The sequence below is a fragment of the Perca fluviatilis genome, chromosome 19 (assembly GCF_010015445.1).
Source record: "Perca fluviatilis chromosome 19, GENO_Pfluv_1.0, whole genome shotgun sequence".
NCBI lineage: Eukaryota > Metazoa > Chordata > Actinopteri > Perciformes > Percidae > Perca > Perca fluviatilis.
The window spans coordinates 28,137,919-28,165,224 of NC_053130.1; the positions used below are offsets into that span (position 1 = coordinate 28,137,919).

A 27,306-nucleotide genomic window follows, 5' to 3' on the forward strand; every position below is an offset into this window, starting at 1 on the left:
TTAAAAGCACAGGCAACACTAACAGCATTGACTTTTTTTTTTCATCATTCTAACGAGTTATTTGTCCTAAATTGTTAAGTGTAAAAGCTCCATTTTGTCGCCTCAGCTGTCAGAGCTTTAACTTTTATGAGAATCATCGTTTTCTGCTTGGATCAGTGTCATAAAGCATACCCATATGGAGCCCGACTGCGCTTACACAATGTATTTTCTCCGTCAGCACAACTGCGCTGTAGTGGAAGTGATTATGAAGTGATTATCAGTCAGGAGCAGCTACAGTGAAAAGCTCAGCAGAGAACCCCTGCATGTGCGTAAGATTTGTACACAATAGGCATACCAAAGCTTCTGTCTGGAGTCGGCCCAGTGAAGCAGCTACAACACATACTTTTCACTCCTGTTATTCATTCAGGACAGTGATGTCTCCATTTGTGTAGATGCAGTTTAAGATGATCTATGTTTAATTTATATCAGTAGCCCTTTAATTCGTGTACAAGTAATAATATTTGAATTCTGACTTTTTTTCTCTGAATTCTGACTTTAAACTCAGGAATATGGCTTTATACTGAGGCTACATTTACACTGCTATGTTTTTTTTTTTTTTTAAGCTGAGTTTTGAGCCAAAAGCAAGGGTTTTTAGCTCCAGTAGAAGAACTAATCTCTGTTTAAACTAGCACGCCCAAACCGCATATCTCATCAACATTCTCGTATACTGGGCATGCGCGTGCCGGGGTAAACAGGAGGCAGCATGTATGCTCCACCTGTTGCTCTGACCCAATCAGGCAGCGAAACATTGGCGTGTTGCCAAAGGGCTCCGTTTGCGGCCATCGAGACTGCAACACGACCCCATAGATCAACACAGTCTCACTCCCTACTCGTCAAATGTCTGACGCATGGTCAAGGAAACCCTGGCGTCAAGTTTCAACGAAAGAGGGGTACCCTTGACGTTGTTTTTCGATGTGGGGGTCCGTCAGATTCATGTTAATCCCTTACCGTCGGATATCGACGAAAGAAACCCCCCCTTAACTCGAAATTTGTGACAGTTTTATTATTGGTATTTTTAGCCCAATAACCGCTGTTTTAATCAACATTATTCACTAGATATTATCATGGTTTATATGTATTTCTTTTAATTTTATTATTTCGGTCTATTTCGGCCAGGGAAGCTGGGTTGATTTTTTGTTTATTTATATTTTTTAAACTATAACGCTACATCTATCAACATTTATTTAGATATTATCATGGTATTCATTTCTTTATTTTAATAATATTATTTCGGTCTTATTACCGGTGAAAAATTAACCCTGACAAAGCACACCTGTGAAGTGAAAACCATTTCAGGTGACTACCTCATGAAGCTCATTTAGAGAACACCAAGGGTTTGCAGCGCTATCAAAAAAGCAAAGGGTGGCTACTTTGAGGAATCTAAAATATAAGACATGTTTTCAGTTATTTCACACTTTTTTGTTAAGTACATAATTTCATATGTGTTCATTCATAGTTTTGATGCCTTCAGTGAGAATCTACAATGTAAATAGTCATGAAAATAAAGAAACACATTGAATGAGAAGGTGTGTCCAAACTTTTGGCCTGTACTGTATATAAAAAACCTACAGTTGAGTGTTTAGAAATACAGCCTCATGGCTTGTTTGACTAATTGCATTTGTTTTGACTTGTACTGTTGTGAAAAACAATAAACTATATACAAAGAGAAACATTTATTATTTTATTGTTATTTAAAAACAGTTTCCGCAATATTAATAGCAAAGACTAAAGGGGAAAAACATGAGTATATGTACAGTGCCTTGCGAAAGTATTCGGTCCCCTTGAACTTTTCGACCTTTTGCCACATTTCAGGCCTCAAACATAAAGATATAAAACTGTAATTTTTTGTGAAGAATCAACAACAAGTGGGACACGACACAATCATGAAGTGGAACGAAATTTATTGGATATTTCAAACCTTTTAAACAAATAAAAAACTGAAATATTGGGCGTGCAAAATTATTCAGCCCCCTTAAGTTAATACTTTGTAGCGCCACCTTTTGCTGCGATTACAGCTGTAAGTCGCTTGGGGTATGTCTCTATCAGTTTTGCACATCGAGAGACTGACATTTTTGCCCATTCCTCCTTGCAAAACAGCTCGAGCTCAGTGAGGTTGGATGGAGAGCGTTTGTGAACAGCAGTTTTCAGTTCTTTCCACAGATTCTCGATTGGATTCAGGTCTGTCTGACTTTGACTTCGCCATTCTAACACCTGGATATGTTTATTTGTGAACCATTCCATTGTAGATTTTGCTTTATGTTTTGGATCATTGTCTTGTTGGAAGCAAATCTCCGTCCCAGTCTCAGGTCTTTTGCAGACTCCATCAGGTTTTCTTCAGAAAATGGTCCTGTATTTGGCTCCATCCATCTTCCCATCAATTTTAACCATCTTCCCTGTCCCTGCTGAAGAAAAGCAGGCCCAAACCATGATGCTGCCACCACCATGTTTGACAGTGGGGATGGTGTGTTCAGGGTGATGAGCTGTGTTGCTTTTACGCCAAACATAACGTTTTGCATTGTTGCCAAAAAGTTCGATTTTGGTTTCATCTGACCACAGCACCTTCTTCCACGTTTGGTGTGTCTCCCAGGTGGCTTTTGGCAAACTTTAAACGATACTTTTTATGGATATCTTTAAGAAATGGCTTTCTTCTTGCCACTCTTCCATAAAGGCCAGATTTGTGCAGTATACGACTGATTGTTGTCCTATGGACAGAGTCTCCCACCTCAGCTTTAGATCTCTGCAGTTCATCCAGAGTGATCATGGGCCTCTTGGCTGCATCTCTGATCAGTCTTCTCATTGTATGAGCTGAAAGTTTAGAGGGACGGCCGGGTCTTCGTAGATTTGTAGTGGTCTGATACTCCTTCCATTTCAATATTATCGCACACTGCACGTGCTTGCGGGATGTTTAAAGCTTGGGAAATCTTTTTGTATCCAAATCCGGCTTTAAACTTCTCCACAACAGTATCTGGGACCTGCCTGGTGTGTTCCTTGTTCTTCATGATGCTCTCTGCGCTTTACACGGACCTCTGAGACTATCACAGAGCAGGTGCATTTATACGGAGACTTGATTACACACAGCTGGATTCTATTTATCATCATTAGTCATTTAGGTCAACATTGGATCATTCAGAGATCCTCACTGAACTTCTGGAGAGAGTTTGCTGCACTGAAAGTAAAGGGGCTGAATAATTTTGCACGCCCACTTTTTCAGTTTTTTATTTGTTAAAAAAGTTTGAAATAGCCAATGAATTTCGTTCCACTTCATAATTGGGACCCACTTGTTGTTGATTCTTCACAAAAAATTACAGTTTTATATCTTTATGTTTGAGGCCTGAAATGTGGCAAAAGGTCGAAACGTTCAAGGGGGCCGAATACTTTCGCAAGGCACTGTATGTGTGGAACTTAGTTTGATTTAAAATCACACTGCATTATTAGTTTTTTGAAATATCAATTTATAGTAGGCCTAACATATTAATTATATTCAGAAGATGATCCTCATATCAATCACCGTGGTTACAGCTTGTAGCCATCCTAACCTTTGTAGCCTTTTCTGAGACTACCTTTTCAAAACTAGTTTTAGGAAGCATTTTCAGGAAACTAAAAGGATAAGCAGATTGTTGCTGAGGTTTTTGTTCACAGAGTAAGATGTATATAGCTTTGTATGGGTATGTGCACATATACAACATGTGTTTTGGCATTTTTGGCACACTTCTACCTCAGCCTATATACTGCACACAGACACAACTCGCACATCTCATTCAACCATTTCACAAACTGAGGAGTTGGTCGTGACATGGGTCAGAGGGTATCAGAGGTAATACATGATGAACCAATCCATCGGCTCTGCTCCTACAGGCACCTTGGTGTTCATATGGACAACACCTTTGGCTGGAAGGCAGTGTTCAAAGTGTGCGTTATCATTTAGAACAGACACGGACGGTGAATCAGAGGGTTTATGTTATACAAAGCTGCATTACCGAGCATTATAAATATAACTGTCATGAAGGTTGTGGAGAGGAATAGAAACCAGTCTCTCCAGGCAAGCACAGAGAATATGGTTTGATCTATCTTTATTCTCCATGCCAAGTATGAGCTCTTATCCTCTGGCAGAAGATATATACTTAACATTTCTGAACTATAGGCCTAATTTGGACCTACCTCAATAAAAACTTAAATAATGTTGCTTGAGGTTGCTGGTGTTGTGCAATAGCTTCATGATATGATGCATATGGTTGCGTTTTGCTCTTGAGATGAGCAATAGATTGTGGCTGTGTGAGGTTTTGTTTTTTTATTGTAAGTATATGTCAGCTGTATGATAAAACAATATGTAAAGTGTTGTGTGAAGCATTTGAACTCAAGGCAAATACCCCTCTGGGGGCAACAGCATATCATCTGCAAAGTGGTCTCCATGATGTGTAAAAATTAAAAAACATTGTCGTAGGACTATGACAAACACATCGTTGGAAAGGTCTCAACCTGGAGAGTAACATACAGTGGGTATGGAAAGTATTCAGACCCCTTTAAATTTTTCACTCCGTTTCATTGCAGCCATTTGCTACAATCAAAAAAGTTAATTTTATTTCTCATTAATGTACACTCCACACCCCATCTTGACAGAAAAAAAACAAAAAAACAAAAACAGAAATGTAGAATTTTCTGCAAATTTATTAAAAAAGAAAAACTGAAATATCACATGGTCATAAGTATTCAGACCCTTTCCTCAGTATTGAGTAGAAGCACCCTTTTGAGCTAGTACAGCCATGAGTCTTCTTGGGAATGATGAAACAAGTTTTTCACACCTGGATTTGGGGATCCTCTGCCATTCTTCCTTGCAGATCCTCCCCAGTTCCGTCAGGTTGGATGGTGAACGTTGGTGGACAGCCATTTTCAGGTCTCTCCGCTCAATTGGGTTTAGGTCAGGGCTCTGGCTGGGCCAGTCAAGAATGGTCACAGAGGTGTTCCGAAGCCACTCCTTTGTTATTTTAGCGGTGTGCTTAGGGTCATTGTCTTGTTGGAAGGTGAACCTTCGGCCCAGTCTGAGGTCCAGAGCACTCTGGATGAGGTTTTCTTCCAGGATATCTCTGTACTTGGCCGCATTCATCTTTCCTTCAATTGCAACCAGTCGTCCTGTCCCTGCAGCTGAAAAACACCCCCATAGCATGATGCTGCCACCACCATGTTTCACTGTTGGGATTGTATTGGGCAGGTGATGAGCAGTGCCTGGTTTTCTCCACACATACCGCTTAGAATTAACGCCAAAATGTTCAATCTTGGTCTCATCAGACCTGAGAATCTTATTTCTCATAGTCTGGGAGTCCTTCATGTGTTTTTTGGCAAACTCTATGCAGGCTTTCATATGTCTTGCACTGAGGAGAGGCTTCCGTCGGGCCACTCTGCCATAAAGCCCCGACTGGTGGAAGGCTGCAGTGATAGTTGACTTTGTGGAAATTTCTCCCATATCCCTACTGCATCTCTGGAGCTCAGCCACAGTAATCTTTGGGTTCTTCTTTACCTCTCTCACCAAGGCTCTTCTCCCACGATTGCTCAGTTTGGCTGGACAGCCAGGTCTAAGAAGAGTTCTGGTCGTCCCAAACTTCTTCCATTTAAGGATTATGGAGGCCACTGTGCTCTTAGGAACCTTGAGTGCTGCAGAAATTCTTCTGTAACCTTGGCCAGATCTGTGCCTTGCCACAATTCTGTCTCTGAGCTCCTTGGGCAGTTCCTTTGACCTCATGATTCTCATTTGCTCTAACATGCACTGTGAGCTGTAAGGTCTTATATAGACAGGTGTGTGCCTTTCCTAATCAAGTCCAATCAGTTTAATTAAACACAGCAGGACTCCAATGAAGGAGTAGAACCATCTCAAGGAGGATCAGAAGAAATGGACAGCATGTGAGTTAAATATGAGTGTCTCAGCAAAGGGTCTGAATACTTATGACCATGTGATATTTCAGTTTTTCTTTTTTAATAAATTTGCAAAAATTTCTACATTTCTGTTTTTTTCTGTCAAGATGGGGTGCTGAGTGTACATTAAAGGAGAATTCCGGCCAATTTTTACGATAATCTTGATTGCTATAGCTACGCGAGTACTTTCGATAGAAAAAACCCCGACCCGAATCAGTGCAGGTAACACGGAGAAGCTGCAGCTACGTACTACAAGTGTCCCCTGAGCTAAAACGGCAGTGGTCGGGACAAGTGTTTTTGTGCCTCTTAACAGACACAAAATGCAATTAATATGTCTGTGCCACATGAATAGGGCCCTTACGTGTCAACAAGATGCGTTTTCAACTCAGACATTGTTTAAATTCACCTACCCTGGTCCCTGTACCGATCGCGCGGTAGCTAGCTTGCCCTGCTAGCTATTAGCCGTTAGCTGCTAGCTGCCGTCCGGTGAGTGTATTCAGACAGGCTTCTGTGATAATAACAATCCGAGGGCGGTGGTGGTGTGGCTATGTCCTCCAGAGGACAGGTCATGTCACGTCTTGAAGTGTATTCCCCCCTAAAAAAAAGCAGTAGTGCGGTAGTAGCTGTTAGCTGCCCTCCGGTGAGTGTGTCCTGCCAGATAGCTGTTAGCCGTTAGCTGCTAGCTGCCGTTTTTATTGGGATGATTATCACAGATGCCTGGCTGTATACACTCACCGGAGGGCAGCTAGCAGCTACTACTGCACTACTGTTTTTTTTTAGGGGGGAATACACTTCAAGACATGACATGACCTGTCCTCTGGAGGACATAGCCACACCACCGCCGCTCCGTGGATTGTTATTATCACAGAAGCCTGTCTGAATACACTCACGCGGGGGTAGCAGCTAACGGCTATCAGCTAGCAGGGCAAGCTAGCTACGCGCGGATCGACGGACCAGGGTAGGTGAATTTAAACAATGTCTGAGTTGAAAGCAATCTTGTTGAACGCACACGCAGGGCCCTATTCATGTGGCACAGACATATTAATTGCATTTTGTGTCTGTTAAGAGGCACAAAGGCACTCTAAAACTTGCCCCGACCACTGCCGTTTTAGCTCAGGGGACGCTTGTAGTACGTAGCTGCAGCTTCTCCGTGTTACCTGCACTGATTCGGGTCGGGGTTTTTTCTATCGAAAGTACTCGCGTAGCTATAGCGATCAAGATTAACGTAAAAATTGGCCGGAATTCTCCTTTAATGAGAAATAAATTCACTTTTTTGATTTTAGCAAATGACTGCAATGAAACAAAGAGTGAAAAATTTAAAGGGGTCTGAATACTTTCCGTACCCAGTGTATGTCAGTCTGAAGAGGATACATTACTCCTGCTTTGAAATACTGACCTCTGAACCTTGAACCCAGTACATCTTTGAAGGCTTGTCATTTAGCAACAGAAGGTGCTACACACATAGGACCAGCTGTTATAGAAAGCTCTGGACCTCAGCTGTCATGTAGATATGATCTCCAAAGTTTACCCACTGTAAGCACTGTCAAATATGGTAATAAGCTATTTTCACCTATTTAACGATTCAATTTTTAAAATCTGATGACACCAGTGTGTTCCCCATCCCAAAAAACCCCAGGGTGTATCCAAAATTATACACTACCAACTTCTACTTATGAGAAATATACCAATATACTTTAAAACTACAACTCGCATATGAGACGCCACAGAAGCTGTTACAAAGCTTGAGCACTTGTAGTTCTTCCGGGGTGGGTGGGGGACTTGTTCGGCTCCTGTGGTTTCTGCTGTCTGCTGTGAATGGGCTTCATTCCATTTCAGATTGCCTATGTATATTCAGATTGGCCGACCGAGTGCAGTACATGAGACAAATACGTGAAACTGTATTTTATTATTATTGCTATCTTTATTGTTTAACTCCTCAAATACAACGTTGGAAAAAAAACATCAATATTACGAATATTATGTATTTTTATCTTCTTATCCGCTACGTCACTTCCGGAGTATTCCGTGGATTCGTTTAAATGTTATTATGGTGCATAACTTAATGGAACAAAACTGAGCAACGTGTTGTTGCTGGTGACTAAACCACTGACTGTAGATATGTATATTGAAGCGATACTGGCGTTAAAGACCAGCTGATCGCTGCCCGATTGTTTGAAATGAATGACCGCATTGCATTGGGGGATATCGGCTTTGAATGCGTCTAGCTCGGATCATATCGTAATGTTCTGTATTACAGCATATACTGTAATATTTCTGTATATTTATATATATCTATATATATATATATTTATTGTAATAAGACCGAAATAATATTATTAAAATAAAGAAATGAATACCATGATATCTAAATAAATGTTGATAGATGTAGCGTTATAGTTTAAAAAATATAAATAAACAAAAAAAGCAACCCAGCTTCCCTGGCCGAAATAGACCGAAATAATAACATTAAAAGAAATACATATAAACCATGATAATATCTAGTGAATAATGTTGATTAAAACAGCTGTTATTGGGCTAAAAATACCAATAATAAAACTGTCACAGATTTCGAGTTAAGGGGGGGGGGGCGTGTTTTTTCTTTCGTCGATATCCAACAGTGAGGGATTAACATGAATCTGACGGACCCCCACATCGAAAAACAACGTCAAGGGTACCCCTCTTTCGTTGAAACTTGACGCCAGGGTTCCTTGGCCATGCGTCAGACATTTGACGAGTAGGGAGTGAGACTGTGTTGCAGAGATTCCAAACCAAAACGGGTCAGAAGTGTTTTCAAATGTCTCCTGTTTAGGGGCTCTGAAACACCAGAGCAGTGTGAATGCCAGGTGAAAATGAAGCAAAAGATATGTTTTTAAACCAAAACATAGCAATGTAAATGAGTTTAAAGTCATAATTATGACATTTTCTCAGAATTATGACTTTAAACTCCCAATTTGCCCTAATCCACTTCCGTACACTGTGGATTGGTTAAAAGCCGATTACAGGGTTGAGGTTTGAACTATTCTCTTTTGAATTCATGTTATGTCTTCACTGAAAATCTCTAAGGACAATGCTGTCAGAGTATGTAATGAGGCAGACTAAGATATGTACTTATGACATTTGGTTATGAAAATCTTATTCTGAATGTTAAATAGGTTTGTTTAGCCCTATGTGAATATGCCATCAGAATCATATTGAGAGGCTGTTAGTTTCTAAGATCTGGAGGTGGTGTTCTGTTGATTTGTTCTACCTTGTTGCACTCTCTGGCTGCATCTACATGTAACCCATAAGGCAACACTGACATTTTTTTAATGAATGTTTAGTTGAAAAACTGTGCACTAGGGATGCAACAATTATAGATTTTGTTGGTTCGATTATAGTCTGAAAATGTTCACTATTATCATGATTTTTATGCATTAATTTCACTGCTAATGTATGAAATTAGCTCTACATTTTAATGAGTTATTTATTGCTGCCTTCTGAAACAGAAATAACACAATAACAGTTTTGAATGTTTTGAAAATGATTATATGATTAATCATCGACCTTTTTATTTAAATTAATCTGAAAAGATTAGAGACTAGAGGGGAATCAGTCACAACAAACAAAGGCCAAGTTGGCAACAACAGTGCTGTCCTTCTTAGGAAGAAGTTGGCCATTTTTGGGCTAGAAACAGCCCTGGTAGCTGGTGTGTCTAAAAGTTGGAGGAGCTGCTGGACAAGATGCACATGTCACAGGGAGATGCGCAGCATGTTGCCAAGGAATACATGTGATGGAGAGATCTCTTTGCAGCCTTATGTCTCACGGGGGATGAAGAGGAGTAAGCAGAGCTGAACTGGGACATAAAAATCGGCCCTGGCATTTTTGGCCCAGGCAGCCCACACCCACCGTGATTGGTCACTCAGACACATTCCCTGCAGACAGTCCTCTTAAAATATGCAGTCATTCTATGATATGAGTTGCCTAGTGTCTAGGGATCTCAAGACTTATCTGTTGATCTTAAACTAAAATAATTAATTAATTCTTAGAGTCATGATTTGTGTATTTATGGTATTTGTTTATTTTTTAAATTATTGATATTTGATATTGTATTGTCATTATTGTTAGTATTACTATTTTGCTTAATATTGGCTTAGCAACTTTTAAAAACTGTTTACTGTTAATTTTAACTATTGTAAGATTCCTATTTTGTCGCATTGGACAAACATGTCTGCTGAATACAATAACCATAACCCTAACCCTTCCCAAAAGCTACAATAAAGCTGAGAGTAGTATATGCCCTGGAAAAGAACAAACTCTGGCTTTTGCTTAACTGACTTCCACTACCTTATATGACGTTACTGCATCCACTATAAAACAACTTACTTTATTGTCAATTATAACGAGCTAACTTTGTCATTATAACCCCCCCCCCCCCCCACACACACAACACACACACACACACACACACACACACACACCCTCCCTCCCTTCCTGAGAGTCCCTGTTACTCTCTCTTCCATCTTTTCCTCACTCGCTCCCCTGGCCCTGTCATGGTCAATCTCCTCCTCCTCGGCTTCTTCCCTATCATGATGTTATTTCTGCTTCTCTGTAAAGCCAGCCACGTCTCCTCCTTCCTCTACTTCGGGTAATGCTGATGTTGAAGCAGCAGCTACAGTCCCTAATATGTCAGAAATTTTGGCGCATTTGGAGGAATCCGCCTGTAGATTGTTAATCTTTTTCTCCCGTAATTTCTCGTCAGCTCCATTGCGCTTTGGTGGTCGTTTGTCCATTTTAACGTGGATGCTAAACTTCCAGCATAAGCATAACTATTAGGCTACAGCTTGTGTCTCAGGGCCGGGAGTGGGGGAAGGGGTTCCTGGATTTGATTAGGTCAGGCCAGTGCCAATAAAGAAAATTAACCAATGGGCCGCTGTCAGTTTTTTATGGGCCGGTGCGGGCCAAAAAAAAAGAAAAAGGCCCATAAATTATATCTGCGATTCGGCCCAAAAATGTGTTGGCCCACTGGGAAAATGCCCGGTATAATCATTTCAGCTGTACTTTTAGGCCGTTATATTGTTGGGTATTGTTTTTTTATGAACTACATGTGTTTTGTGTGCAAAAATCTTAATTTGTAAAGTAACTAGTAACTAAAGCTGTCACACAGCCAACGAGTGCTGAAGTTGCCCCTCAAACGACAGGAGCTTCCCCCTGCCAGGCTGTGATCAGGCTACCTGCTAAAAGGCAGGGCATCATTTAAACCTGATCATTACCCAACACCCACTGACACACACACTCATAAACCTTTTGATGAACAATTGGGACCAAATGTCGGTGGCAATGTGGCTGCAAAGAAGAAGGTTTAGCTGCGGCGAGGCTCTGTGTTTGCCGCCTCGAACGAATGAGTGACGGCAGCGAGAGAGAGACACATTAAAGGAGGCTGTGAATGGCTCGTGGCAAAGCTTCAAAGGTCACTGTGGCTAATTCAGGGAGCAAGGACGTATTAGTAAACAGCAATTAGAGCTCCACAAGGCATGATGACGGTAATGGTTAGCGTTAGTGGCAGACAACACGCACCCACGTGGCATTAACAGAATGAGGGCCTGGCTTACAGGTTCACTCGGCAGATGCCGCTTTAGTCACAGGCATTTCATTTGCACTGTGACTGTCTGTCATTTATTTTCTTTCTAAAATAATTGAAGATGTGGGAGTGCTCACTTCTACGCTTGTGTTTCACACTCGGTGGTATTTATGTAGTCCTTCATGTCAGAAGTCAACGCTTGTTTAATGAGTCGACTGGTAGGACACAGCTATTTGAGACTGCATCACACATTTCCGTCTGCTGAATGAGCAACTTTCTGCCAACACTCTTAATTGGCAAAGCTGGGATTCCACAACACTTCCAGTTTGTACACTGCACTCAAGTTGTTAAGTGAATCTCACTGCTAGCCCTCTGCTGCGCTGGCAAAACGCACTCGAGTGCACTGCATAAATGAGTGGCATGAATAGCAAAAAGCCAAAGCGGGAGAGAGAGACGGAGAGATCATCAGCATAAATTGAGTTTACCTCCAATCAGAGCTTTGAAAAACAACCTGATTTCAGCGCAGCATGGGAAACAAGGGAATTGGGGTTTATTTTTTATTAATTTTTTTAAGATTCATTTTTGGCCATTTTAGGCCTTTATTAATATAGGACAGCTGAAGACATGAAAGGGGAGAGAGCGGGGGAAATAACATGCAGGGCAGAGTCTAACCTGCGGCCGCTGCGTTGAGGAGTAAACCTCTACATATGGGCGCCTGCTCTACCAGTTGAGCTACCCAGGCGCCCGAGTTGGAGTTTATTTGAGGAAGAAGACGTTACACTTCTTTCAACTCCTTCCTGATTGCACTGGAACATTAGTATGTGTACAGATACCTCCTCCGCTTCGACCGCAGTCAGCAGAAAAGTAGTAGACGACTGCGCGTCAGGCCCAATTCTCTGCAGCGAGGAGAGTGTTTTTCTCCATCTCTGCCTCTAATGGTACACCTTCAGAACACTGTTTTTATTAAGCATTAGACATCCACTCCTGCTCAGCGGGAGATAAGGCTGGCAGTGCTCGGCTCAAAAAATATTGGCTTTGATGAGCTGTTAACACACTGTGCACGGTAACGCCCGCCAGTCTTTAAATCAAGCACCACAAAAGGGCAGAGCAGTCGAATTTAGCCAGTCGGCTATTTTATTGCGTGAGAGAAAATGCTAAATTATTCATCCTTTCAGCACAAAGCCTATCAAATATACATAGTTATTTACAAATGTGTGTGGACGAGACGGCGACATGTATGAATAATACAGGTGTGGGGAAGTGTCGCTGCTGCTGGAAGTTTCACAGAATGCATTTATCTGCGGGAAGGAGAGTTCAGGGGCAGCCCGAAAGTGGCTGGTCAGGGGAAAAGAAACTGGATTGTGCGCACCGATGCATCATTTTCACCTTGTGTCTCACTTGCTATCTTAAGTTTCTTGCTAACACAGAAAAAAACAAAAAAACAAGGCGATAATCAGGAAGCTATTACATAAAAGCAAGAAAAAGCACCAAGTGCACAGCGGATACGTGGGCTATACGTCATGATCAGACAGCTTGTTTTTTCTCTTTTCCCCTGCAAGCTGATACTAGAGTTAGTTTTAAAAATCATGACACCCTGAACTAAATACTGATAAGGATTACTTATCTCGGCTGTTGTTCAAGGGAAACAATGCAGCGGGACTCAGCCCTTGTTTGAGGATTTGAGAGCAGACACCATTGGGCCCCTCATCAGTGTCACTTAGAGCCGTATTCCAGACAATCTCATGTTGAATAAGAGCCACAGCGGGGACTTGCCGGCTTCACACTGAAATAAATACACACACCGCTGACACCGTGTGAGCCTTTCACACGCACTGGTGGTAGAAGCAGTATTTTCAAGCCTAATCTATTTTTAATCCTCCCTCCCAACAAAACCGCTTTAAGACTTGACACCCGGCGCCTTCCGCAGCTGTCCTTTCAATAAGGCTAATGTCAGTGGCATCAGCAAATCCTCGCCATGCTGTTTCCCTCTGAAGTGGATGACAGCTTGAGTTTACTGGTGCACAGCGCTTATTTCGTGAAACTTTTTGGGAGCAGAGTATCATTTTTATTTATTTTTTTTTTGGGGGTTATGTTATCCAGAGATGACAGATTCGCCAGAGCCGAGTGCATTTATTTAAAGATATATAGTATAATGTGCATCGCCATATTTGACAGGGGCTACCGGCTGGAAAGATGAAGCTAATAAGAGACTCTACATCTCGCTGGAAATTATAGGTAATTAAAATGGAGCTTTGACAGGACTTTGGAAGGGAACATTTTCCAATATGTCACCTCGAAGAGAATTAGTGGGTTATTAGTGGCGCTGCTGGCATCTTAGAGAGCATATGAACTATTTTGGTGTAAAATCCCTTATAATAATGCCTCACGCTGTGTTTAAACCATGTCTGGAGAATCTGCTTTTCAGCAAGATAAAAGGTAAATGACTTACTTGCTGAGTGATAATGTACAAGTCATCGTTCTTCAATTATAGCTCCACATGATTCCAATTAGGTCTCACGTAATACTCCCCCAAGCCTGCGCCATACAGTACTGTATATGAGATGAAGTCAATGTGTGCTTCATCTCCCCGAGTCTTAGGCTATAAAAGCTCCCTCAAAGGCCCCTTACCGCTTTGCAGCAGACTCCTGGTCCATTAATCTTGCGCTGTTCCTCCCCTTCATTCTTGATGTTAACTATCCATGATGCTCTAATCACTTTCCTCATCTCTTTTACCACATCATCCCCTTGAGGAGCAGTTATTTACATAATCAGATATCATTCCATATGTCATTTTATCCTTTTGAAGATTAGACATATTGTTTTTTTTTTTGTCTGGTGCAGTTTGATACCATCTTTACTTAAGAAAGTTATGGACCTATAACCACCGAAACAAATAATTAAATATACACCACTGCCCAAGACGATTTACCTTTTGTGAAAAGAAATATAACACAATGAAAAGTTGAATTCATGAGCAGTAAAATGCACCTTCTCTCAATTCAATTCACTGCTACAGACTTCTGGTATGACCCAGGGGCGATTTAAGCCCTTTCTTAAAACTTGATCCCGGCACCCCTAAAAAAAAATTGTTAAGAAGTCTGTGTTTGACAAGTTCCTGCAAGATCAGTTTTTGAGCCACAGTGAAGATTCTGGTATCACCTGAAACTGCACATCCAGGTAGGTGTCAAGCAGATTAAGTTATCACGTTGGGAAGCGGTCGTAACATGCCTTCTAAGTCGGCGAAGCTGTTTATTGCATGATTATTTTCAAACGGGTCCATTATACTCTTGCATCAAGATATCTGAATGAGCTGTAGGCTATTTGGCTTTGGTGAGTCATTTACAGCCATGTCTGACACATGTCAGCTAGCTAGTAAACTAACAAGTAAGTTAGGTTCAGAGTTCTGCATGAAGTGAAAATAATAACGATTGAAATAGTGAAAATATACATGGCCAGGTGGGCCCAGTGGGTAGAGCAGGCACACATATACTTAGAGGTTTGTGCCTTGACGCAGAGGTCCAGGGTTAGAATCCGACCTGTGACGATTTCCTGCATGTCTTGCCCCTCTCTATCCCCTTTCTCACCTAGCTGTCCTGTCAAATAAAGGCAGAAAAGCCCAAGTGAAAATATGTTAATTTTATCACCTTTTTCCCTTCCCTGTTTCTGCATACTGTGGCAGCCTACCTATAAGTATTGGCATTGTAGAAATCGGAGGTGACTACTAATATACAAATATAATACTAATCCTAGAAGCCCAATTTATTCAATATGTGCACGGTCTCGGTTTGCCAGACCTTCCTCCACAGCGCTGGGGAGGAGGGTCTGGCTAGTCCACACAGCATTCTGGGATGGGAGAAAAACGTGCTCTGGTTTATTGCCATTTCTTTAAACCAATCACAATCGTCTTGGGCACCGGACGGAGCTGCGGTGTCGCTGCAAAATAGCCTCGGGAAGGAACTTGTTTTGGTGGAACATGTGTACGTTTTAGTCGTGCAACAGAAAACTCTGATTGGACAGATAGTCTAGCTAGCTGTCAACAACACAAAGAAAGAAGAAGGTATCTGGCCAAAATGAAGGACATACTATGTGGACTACCCAGACCCTCCTCTGCAATGCTGTGGAGGAAGGTCTGGCAAAGCAAGAGTACTCTTGGCTCAAGCTGACGTCAACCACTGCTGGATTTTTTCTCTTCTCTTCTCTTTCTTGATGGTCATCTGCAGTGTTTACATGCTAACGTCAGGGAAACCTGTAATTTTGTTAATTTCATCCCAATTTGGGTTCACAATCCTTCTGGAACTCGTCCAGTTGTGTATTTTTCGCTTTAGAAGGCGTTATTGGTATCTTTTTCGGGAGCGGTGGGCATAAAGAGACACACGCTCCAACAGAGCGTCTCACACAGACAGAGGGTGAGTACAGGTGGAGCATCCATGTGCAGTACATTAATGCATGCAAACGTGTTCTAACAGAAGCAAACAAAATATGAGTATAATAGGTCCAGAATATAAAGGAATATAATACGTCAGCGACATTGTAAAGTCGCAGTTTGACGTCTGGCGGCCCAAAACTTATATCTGTATACAGACGTCGTTGGTCGTTTAGTAGAAGTTACTTTGTCTCACTTTAAAAGTCAGTTTATGGTAATTTTGTACGAAACTTTGACAAACTGGAAGGTTAAAATGCAGTTTGTCGAGAGAGGAAAAACAAACTCTCTCCGGCAACATGTTTTGTTTGTAGCCCGGGCACTATTAAAGACCATCAGCTAAGCTGTGGCAGCTCTGTCACCCCTGTTGAGATGCAAGCGCCTGTCCTTATTGCCACACTGCGTTTGAATTATTTACCGCACACGCCACTGGTTATGGCTGGATTTTTACAACACCACAGAGCAGAGTGCTGCACGCTTGCTCAGGCACAAAGCGCCGCGCATAAAAAAAGAGCAGCACAGAAAGGTGGGGACGGAGAGAGGCGCCGGCTGTGAGCAAATGGTTGCACTCAGTAGGTGACTGTACAAGAGCACTCACAATGCACTCTGAGATTGACAATGTAATGCATTTCAATATCTTAATGCAAATGCAATACTATGTTGGGAATGACCTGTGACACTGTGCAATGTCAGTTTTTTTATGACCAAGAATAAAGAGATGGTTGAGCGAGTGCATCAACACTTTTGATCTACTAATTCATATCAACTGTAGGATGCATTCAAGCACCAGCAGCACCGATGCTACGAACCACACACACTCTGTGACTGTGTGACAATCAAAACAAAAAAAAGTTTTTTGTTTTGGCACATTGGCAAACTAATCACAATCGTCTTGGGCGGCACTAAGCCCCGAACACAGTGACGAGGAGGGAACTTGTTTCGGTGGAACATGTGTACGCAAGGGCGTAACTTTGGGTTCAACATTGGAGGGGTTGAGAAATTTTTGATGTCAAACAAATCATTTTCTGCATTCTGGTGAATTTTTCTGCAACAATTTGTGCCTTTTCTGCATCAAGGATTTCCAGCGGCACCTGAACAATCCCGGGAAGTGGAACGGCGTCAATATAGACTATAAAGATGAGGATTCAAGCAGACCTCTCGAGACGTTTCTAATATATTTGCATTCCCCCTTCGCATAAGCATGAGTGCTGTTCTATTTCAACTACCGTATCGACACTGAGTGGCAGGGACGTGACATGTACCTGCGGAAGCCACCTGTCAGGGCTAGTATGGCGGCCGGTGTGATCGCACGGACAGCTTCGTCAATAATGGTCCTCAGGGATCGGGCCTCTGCTTTACTGACAGCCCTGGTGATGTCTCCATAATGCAGAAAACCTGGAGGGAAAAAAGATCACGTGGTTATTAGTCTGGGAGCCAGCCATCAATCATAGCTATTTGCTCTGGAGAAGTAAAGTCGGGGAGAATTAAAAGTAAGGTTAAAATGTGATATGTGCTGCTCTCTGATAGAAGGTGACTAGCGGTGTATGCCTGCCAGAGGGGGGGGGCTTCAGAGGCTCCAAGGGGGGCTTAGATTAAATTTTGAGCAACCCTAAAACGGGTCTAAAATCGCCAATGGATCAAAAGTTCTGTTACTGGGGAAATATCGCCACTCATTCTGTGAACTGAAAGTAGGTTTCAGGATTAGTAATTCTGTATACACCAAATCCCTAATCTATCTATGTTATGTGACTTAAAAACCATAACATCAGACAATCTGTGCCTGTTTTTAGGTGGCAGAAGGGAAAAGACTCATCCTCAACATGTGTTGTGTTCTGGTTTCCGAATGACGAAGACCGAACAATTAGTTTTAAAATAGGATTAAAGCTCTACAGTCTTTTCCTCGGCAACTATCATGTTTTTCCCAAATAATGTTGATTTATGTCGGCTGAACATCTTCTGGCTCCACCCCTGACGCCAGCTGCAGACACAAGGATTACAGTCAGTGTAGGTTCTGAGCTACATTACAGTATGATTGGTGGATTGATGGGTATCTTGTTGATTTCATGCATCTCACTTTGTATTTTCTCTTTCCTGTTGTTCTACATGAAAACCAATTTCCTTCCCTTAGAACAGATGGAGCTACACCGCCAATTCATTACAATATCTTTAAGGACATTTCTGTCTGTAGTGCCATTAAATAAACGGAATAATTCATGTATCTGCTCTTTTAAGATTTGCAGAATACAGTGGAGAGATCAGGGTTCAAACACATTTTCCATGTCAAAAATTGCCATTATTTCTCTGCGCGGAGCGGAGCCTGCAGTGTTCCGAATGATGGATTATGACCAGTTTGATGAAGATGTCTGTCAGCATAATATATCATCGGATGGAGTTTCAAACTGAATGGGAACCTGCGAGCAGTGTAATATAATGTTTTGAATTACCATCATGCAGTGCTACAGTATATGCATCCAGCACCATCCTGAGCAGAAGCAGAAGCAGACAAATGAAAAGCTGCACATCGCTACTTCCCTTTGAGACATTTAACCACAAACATTAAATGCTCTGTGGGATTTCTATCACTGGCAACAATCGAGGCAGATGTTATCTACATGTCTGGCTGCTCTTATATTGCTTGTATTCCTGTTCACTCAGCCATTTTTTTGTTGTAGATTTGAGCACTGCATCACCTCAGAGAATAATGACCGCAGCGAAAGCTTTAAACTATATCTTCTTGTACTGCACTTCAATTCATTACCATTTTGTTTTTTTCAACCGATCAGTATTTGTTTGTTTTTAGTTGCATAGCTCAAAGGATGGCAACGTCAGATGGCCAATCCACCCCTTTGTTCCAGACTGAAATATCTGAAACAGCCATTTGATGGATTGCCATAAAAGTTTGTACAGACATTCATGGTTTCCAGAGAATTAAGCCTACTGACCCGTGACGTTGACATTTGGGGTTCAGAGTGAAATGTCTTTTGAATGGATGCAGTTCGGTAAAAATGTGAACTGTGCGTCATACAAGTATTACTATATATATATAGACTTATACTAGTATTTATGTATTATATTGATAATATGGAAGTATTAATGTAACATTGATTGTTATGCTTTATCTTTTGTGTGGACCCCAGGAAGAATAGTTGTTACTACGGTAATAATCCTGAATAAATAAATAAATGACCAAATATCAACTGTGTGCTAATTAACCAATGTTAGCATGCTAACCTGCTAAACTAAGATGCTAACAGTGACAAGCATTGATGAAAACACAGATGATGATGAGGATGAGGATGAACTGCTACACATTCTCACTCCCAACTCGTCAATTACTGTCGTCACTTTGTAATGCTCTGGGTCCATTGGCTTCGTTTTTCAATGTGTAAAACCACTTAGTCTTGAGTCCCAGCAGTGAAATTTGGGATTTATGTTAAAATATATCATACATATATGAAACTTGATAAATATAAACAGTGTTATTACACATGTTGACATAAAAAAGAACTAAATAATGTGATTTAATAAAGTTCATGAAGCATTTAATGGGTCCAAACACCACTTTTGTTCATGTCCCACAACTGTGGTCTCAATGTTGAAATACGTAAATGATGTATTATATATCATTATCATATATATATATATATATATATATATATATATATATATATATATATATATATATATATATATATATATATATATATATATATATATATATGCTCCTTTGCGTCGAAATGAGCCAGCTGAGGTGGTTCAGGCATCTGGTAAGGATGCCCTAGGGAGGTGTTCCAGGCACGTCCAGCTGGGAGGAGGCCTCGGGGAAGACCCAGGACTTGGTGGAGGGATTATATCTCCAACCTGGCCTGGGAATGCCTCGGGATCCCCCAGTGGGGCTGGTTAATGTGGCTCGGGAAAGGGAAGTTTGGGGTTTTTCACATCTTTGCTCTTCCAAGTCTAGAAATTATAACAATAAAGTGACTCCTCATGATGACCTTTCTGCTTACCACCAACATCTCTTAACTCTTCATTTTGACACCACCCAATTATTTTACATGACCAAAACTGCGAAAGACCACAAACTGCAAAAGATTTTAAGCAAGTGTTGAAACTCAACTTTCCTCAACCACATTAATGTACTGCTGCTGTGGAAACCGTCCAAACACCTACATCCCAAATCACTGACTGTGAATAAACTGAAAAACAATATCACACATGCAATATATGATGATTCCCCACAGAAATAGGAACCAACTCTAACGTTGGAAATGAATCCCAACTCTCCAACTGTAAGTCAGCGACCTCTCACGGTCTTTGCTTGGATGGCCCCCTATGCCCAGCTGATTGATGAGAGCTCATGGGAATTCCACAGCGAGCGTTCCACTTCACAGTCACTGTTCATTGATTTTTATTAAAAACACCCCTGCTGCCTTTTCCATTGTGTTGTCACCGTAAACTCCCTGCTGGTCACATCTCATCTCACTTTAGAGAAAACACATTACAGCTAGCGGCTCACATCAGGAGCCTCCTATGGGACCTAAAAAAAGGACAAAAAAGTCCAAATGATATGAAGCGCAGGGTTCTTTGAGTCTTTCTTGGAACCAAACTCGAGTGGTAATTTTCAGTCTATAATTTGTGGAGTGGCAGGGTGAAATAATGCTGAGATGTTGATGTACCATTTTGTTGCATCCGGTTTAGATGAACGCTGCGGTCTGCCAGAATGTCAGTGAATGAGCGCAGCCCTCTGCGGTACCACTTCTCAGCCGTCTTAGGTCCAACCCCAAACACACTCGTGAACAGCTGGCAGGAAACGAGGTAAGGACGTAATCAAGAAGACATGCTCTGAAATGACAGGCCCCTCTCAGGGGAGGGTTAGCATTCAAAGTTTTCAAGAGCCCTACGTCCTCAAGAGATGCGAGCAAATGCAAATCATTTTCACGGCACTTTCAAAGCACCAAAAATGGGGAGAAATCAACCAAACGTTGGAGTTTTTTTTCTGTCTACTGACCTTAAGTGTTTGATACCTTTCATCAGAGAGTAGTTTCTCGACTTCAAACGAACGGCCACATTGAAGAACCTCCTGCAAAATATGAAAGTAGATGATATCATTAGGAAAAACTTGGGTGTCAGCATCGGCATGTTTTCTTTTACTGGTTTCTGTTCCATCAGCACTTAACAAATGGCCTCAAATTGCTGCTCATTTAAAAACAGCTTCCACTCAAATCAGGTGCTCCTCGTGTCCTCATATCCATTTCCTTTTCAAGAAATAACGACTTTGTTGTGAAACCTGAGATTAATGCCGGTTTTATGGCGTTCATAAAAAAAAATAAAAAAAAATAAAAAAAAGCCCAAGGTAATGTTTTCCCCAGCTTCTATTGTTTGCTCCGGAAAAACTTTGTTGCGTGTTTAATTGTCTGCCGCTTTCAGCAGAGCACGGCTAATTTGCTGGTCACATTTGAACTGTCGTTATGTTATGCGTAACGCAAAAAAGGCAGCAGCGTTAACTTCCATGGGGGTAATTTTAAAAGTTGTTGGTGTTGAAAGGGACCCTGTATATTTGTGCTTTACAAGAATGAATATTTTATTTCAGTGCCATGTAGGAAAGCTTTTTTGCACACCTCTTTTGTCAGGCAGGTGCGTAGGATATGATCAAAAGTAGCAGATCAAAAGCTTAGAGAAAGTCCCGCACACTGACCATTACGCAAGCAATAATTTATTTAGAAAAATACAACGTTTTCGGTCTCAGACCTTCATCAGTGTCATGCAAATGTGGAATTACATGACACCAATACAAAAAGTAGTTTCATCCACAGCTTGCCGCACACATGTCCACACACAACATACTCTACTTTGCACAATACAAAGAATAAAGAAAACATATTACAGCAGACACAACACATTAGTGTAACCCATAAATTGTCCAAGAACTAAACATTTCACACATAAAACAAAAGTACAGCCCACAAAAAAAATGTTTTGATTAATAAACATGGAATGTCACTTCTAGACAGAATCATCGATACAAAGCCGTCTTTCTGCTTGTTCTAAAAAGTCTGCAAAGAAAATTTTTTATGTTCAAACAACCAGACTAGCAGATCTATATCCTGTATCAGCTCTTTTACTTCAACTTTGTTAAACAATTGCAATCTAAAATCAAGAAGCATCTGCGTGCAATTTAAGTAGGGCTGCACAATTAATCGCAATTGTATAGAAATCGCAATATGGACTACTGCAATATCCAAATTGCAGGGAGGCACAAAGTTTTGTTAAAGGCAAAATATGTGTCAAACCATTCTGAATTTAGTATTGTGGTGCTGCAGAGACGTCCCAGACTAGAAATCAGACTAAAGAAAAAAATCGTTGTTTTGGTACAGATCCTTGCAAAAATCACACCAGACAGTGGAAGAAGTATTCAGATCCTTTACATTAATAAAAGTACTAATACCACACTGTAAAAATCCTGCATCGAAAATGTTACCTAAGTGAAAGTATGTAAGTATCGTCAGATACTTCCCCACATTTTAGAAACTGGAAATGATCCAAACTGTTCTGTCAATCAACTTTAATGGTTTAATCATTTCAGCTGGACTTGTAGGCCTTTATAGTGTTGGGTAGTTCAATTTATAATAAAACATATTTTATAAACTACATGTGTTTTGCGTGCAAAAATCTTAATTTGTAAAGTAACTACTAACTAAAGCTGTCAGATGAATGTAGTGGAGTCAAAAGAACAATATTTCTCTCTGAAATGTAGCCGAGTACAAGTAGAAAGTGGCATGAAAAGAAAAGACTCAAGTAAAGTACAAGTACCTCAAATTTGTACTTAAGTACAGCACTTGAGTTAATGTAATTCGTTACATTCCACTGAATCACACTATAATCATTTTAATTAGAATATTGTTCAATAAAAATGAGAATAATGGTACCAAAGTGATCATTCCCTCCAATATCGTGAATCATATCGCAATGTTAGTCAGAAATAATGGCAATCAGAGGTTTTCATCATATCGTGCAGCCCTATTTTTAAGCCTGTGCGTGAAGGGATGACATCTAGTATCAATGAACCAGTGGACCTAAGATCCACACAGTGAGTACGGTGCAGTTTAAAGCAGCCCTCACTGCTCAATGATGCATCCACCCGTCCACCTCTGCTTTTAAACCCTAGAGCTAGGGCCAACCTCAAACGCAAGGATAATGCTTTAACACACTCGCTGCTCCGGGGAGGACACACTTCTTTGCATGCACACTGAAAAACACATACTGACTATTCATCCCTGACTGTGCCTCAGTGCTCCCAGACTTTCATGTCAGTAGGTTTTTATATCTTTTCCCCCCACTGTGGATGTTCAGTCAGCAGCGAGCGGTTCAGTCGCTGCTGACAGAGTGTCACTCCGATGTTCACAGGCACATCAAGCGTTTTGTTTTTACTCTGTTTGGTTTCACTTTGTTTTTCGTGTCATGTCATTTTTTTTTTTTTTTTCTTCAGTTTTGAGCCACGATCTGTTCAAAGAGACAACCTAGCGGGGAGAAAATAAAACTAAAAACCTCTCACCGCTTGGTAAAAAAGCGTCTGAACAAAAGAATAACATGACTGTTATTTTAAATTTAATTGTCAGAAAGTTGGACTGCAGCGCTCACCTTGTTCTCCGACAGGGACTCTGCGTTCTCTCCGAGCAAACATTTCTCGGCACTTCCCCTGACAACTTGCTATGATTTCTGCCCCGAGCACGACTCTAGGTGAGGGGATGATTGCCAAGTGACCCAATAAGACTTCTCCCCCTCCCCCAAAGTCAAGATAAACCGGTGTGATGGCTGTCAGTGTGTTTGCTCATGTGTGTGGCAAGTTGTGTTAGCTGTCTAGGACTTCAAATTTCAGAAACTATTTTTGATATCTTTTTGAATGATTGGATTTTTTTAGATTTTATTTTAGCCTTCAACAACTCACAGCAAAATGTGTTCTGCAAGATGAAACACCATTTTGGTTTCCGCTGAAAGCATATTTGTGCAGATTGGTATTTATTTTAGAAGAAGAAAGATTCAGCTACATTCTTCTTGACAGAGCACTAAAATGGCACAAAGTTATATTACAAGAATATTACAAAAAAGTCAAAATGTGAAATGCACACGATAGTCAGCTGATGGTTGAATGATAATGGCTGTATGATTTTATGCAATGTCATTTGATGTAGCTACATTGTTCTATGTGAGCCTCCATGGTGGATTTCAGCATTTCTGTTACATATTTATATTATCTGTTTGTTTTATGCATTTTGTGTCTGGTATTAAGTTCACAAAGTTCACCCAGCTCTAAATCTTCTCCTGGGGACAAGAACGTTAAAGTTTAAAGTTGTAGTCAGCTTGGATTCACAACAGTTAAGATTGTATTCTAACGCCAGGGCCGTTTCTAGCTTTTGGCGGACCCTATGCAAGATGCTGTTTGGGGGCCCCTATTATGTCAAACTACGATAAGGGGGGGGATTCAAACCTTTAATATGATCCGTGGAGATGAATCAATCTGTAAAAACCTCTCTCAAATTCAAATTAAACATCTCAAGTTGACCCAAGCAATTTAAACCTACAGAAAATGATAGTAAAAAAGTTAACAATGAGGCTCCTCTATGTTAATAAATGCAACAGATACAGGATTTTCCTCAAACATGTTTTTATTTTGTATTTTTTTGTAGAACAAAGAAGGCTACTTGCTAGTGGATACAAATAAAGACAGGTCATTTTATTTCTCCCTAAATATATTGAGGCTGAACGGGCTGAACTTGCAGCTTGGGGGCCCCCTAGTGGCTGTGGGGGTCCTATGCATAGGAAGAAACGGCTCTGTCTAACGGCAGGTATCACCACCTATGTTGGTGATAGACGGGCCAAATCAACCAATCAGATCAACGAAGCGTATGAAAAATACAACCACAAGCCAGGCTACCCCTGCAGCTTCAGGCAAAGCATAGCTCTTTAGCTCAGCAAGCAACATGTCGGTAAAGGATATTTGCCGTTTGTGTAACGAGAATTTAGGAATAAAAGGCACCATTTCAGGTTCCCGGTCCATATTCCAAAAGAAGGATCCAAGAGAAAAAAGCATTAGCAAGCGGAATTAGGGCTACCGCTGTCTGAAAATACTGGTTAGCTGATTGGATAAACCATCTGTCTATCACCACCTATGTTGGTTATAGACGCTTCTTGTTGCGTCACACCTAAACCCGCCTCAAAACCAACGCTGATTGGCCCGGTCGTTTGGCGAACGGCTCCAAATTTTCTCTATCTCAAGATGCCAGACTGATCTGCGAGTGGAAATCTGGAGCTCGCGAGATCAGGACGGTCTCACGAGGCTAACGGCTACCTGTAGTCACAACATTTTGTTGAAATAGGGCTTATCACGGTCTACCCTGGCTGTAGATAGGTGGGCCAACAAATTTTTTGTCTCAGTGCAAGTAATTAGGTTGTTTTTTTGTCTTTTGTTGGCTCACTTTTACTCACAACATGCTAACCGGCAACATAGGATTCCATTCACTATGCTAAGCTAACTAGCAGCGGCTCTGCCGGTGTTGCACCGGACTAAAACGATGCATACACAAAAAATGCGTTGGCCCACCTATCTACAGCTAGGGGAGACCGTGATAAGCCCTATTTCAACAAACGGTGGCGTATCCCTTTAAGCATATTGTCAGTTTGTTCCAAAGACATGTTTTATCCCCAATATAAATGCTACTTTTCCCCCTTATAGCTCTGACATTCCACCAGCGGTAACTTATTTAGAGATAAAGCTGGTGTTCTCAGTCTGTATATTTGTCTTAGGGTTTTTGCTTTCACACTTGAGCCATTTGTTCCATGCTATCCGAACCCAGGAGCGTTTGGTCAAGTAGTCTGGTTTGTTTGGAGTGGTGCGAAAGCTCATTCCAACCCTGGTGCAGACCAAACAAACTCAAAACTCTGGTCTGCTTGAAAACTGCAGTGGTGGAAGAAGTATTCAGATCCTTTACATCAGAAAAAGTACTAATACCACACTGTAAAAATACTCTCTTACAAGTAAAAGTCCTGCATTGAAAATGTTACTTAAGTAAAAGTATGTATGTATCATCAGGAAAATTTACCTAAAGTATTAGAAGTAAAAGTACTCAATGAAGAAAACTCCTCACATTTTAGAAACTGGAAATGATCCAAACATTTCTGTCAATCAACTGGTGTTTAGTCAAAGTGTTTAATCAATCGGCTAATCATTCCAGCTGGACTTGTAAGCCGATATATTGTTGGGTGGTTTAATTTATAATAATACATGGTATTTTATACACTACATGTGTTTTGTGTGCAAAAATATAAACTAAACCTATCAGATTAATGTAATGTAAAAAGTTAAATATTTCTGTCTGAAATTTAGCCGAGTAGAAGTAGAAAGTGACATGAAAAGAAAGGACTCGAATAAAGTACAAGTACCTGAAATTTGTACTTAAGTAAGTAAGGTACTTGAGTAAATGTACTTAGTTACATTCCACCACTGGAAAACAGGGGACTCAGTTTATTTCCAAGTCCGCTAATAGTTCAGTTCGCTGAGAACGCTAGCCGACCCAAATATAGGAAGTGAAAGAAAAAACACTGCTTTACTAGCCTGCAATTTAAATTTATTCAACCTTGTACGGAATATATGGACTATATGGATATATGATTTAAAGGCTGCTAACTTTCAAATCCATAAAGGTGTCATCCTTTTTTTTTTTTTTTTTTTTTTTTTTTTTTTTTTTTTTTTTTTTTTTTTTTTTTTTTTTTTTTTTTTTTTTTTTTTTTTTTTTTTTTTTTTTTTTTTTTTTTTTTTTTTTTTTTTTTTTTTTTTTTTTTTTTCTCTCTCTCTCTCTCTCTCTCTCTCTCTCTCTCTCTCTCTCTCTCTCTCTCTCTCTCTCTCTCTCTCTCTCTCTCTCTCTCTCTCTCTCTCTCTCTCTCTCTCTCTCTCTCTCTCTCTCTCTCTCTCTCTCTCTCTCTCTCTCTCTCTCTCTCTCTTATCAAGGCCTCGCTGTCTGTCAGCTGCTCATATTGTTTGCCTTCTCTTAAAATATGACAAACCCAGAAAACCCATAAATGTGGTGTTGCTCCATTATTTCTGAGACCCGGAAGTGTCAGTGAGATTCACTCCACTCGTTTCCACTGCGTGATATTTATTAATTTGTGAATCCAAGCCGACTATTGCTGCCATCATTTGGGAAGGAGCAAAAAGTTGAAAACACCCAAGCGCATAATATCTTTATCTGAAGGGACATAAACCAATTTCAGACACCCACCAACAGCTAAATTTGCTACGAATATGTATGGCTTTCATTATCAAAGCGGACTGTGTTACCATCATAGTCACTTCTCTCTGTTAAACTTAGTAATAACGGTTATAATACTTCAC

General features: G+C 40.8%; 1 protein-coding gene across 4 annotated transcripts in view; it reads right to left on the reverse strand.

Moving 5' to 3' along the window:
- The window catches only part of dntt (deoxynucleotidyltransferase, terminal), a 148,002-nt gene that overhangs the window by 87,271 nt on the left and 33,425 nt on the right, over positions 1–27,306 (reverse strand). For all 4 annotated transcript variants that reach the window (XM_039784816.1, XM_039784815.1, XM_039784814.1 and 1 more), the window contains 3 exons: positions 20,929–21,000; positions 20,597–20,720; positions 17,183–17,315 (listed from right to left, as the gene is read on the reverse strand). In XM_039784816.1, coding sequence (XP_039640750.1) covers positions 17,183–17,315; positions 20,597–20,720; positions 20,929–21,000 — 329 coding nt within the window. The remainder of the gene's footprint in view (positions 1–17,182; positions 17,316–20,596; positions 20,721–20,928; positions 21,001–27,306) is intronic.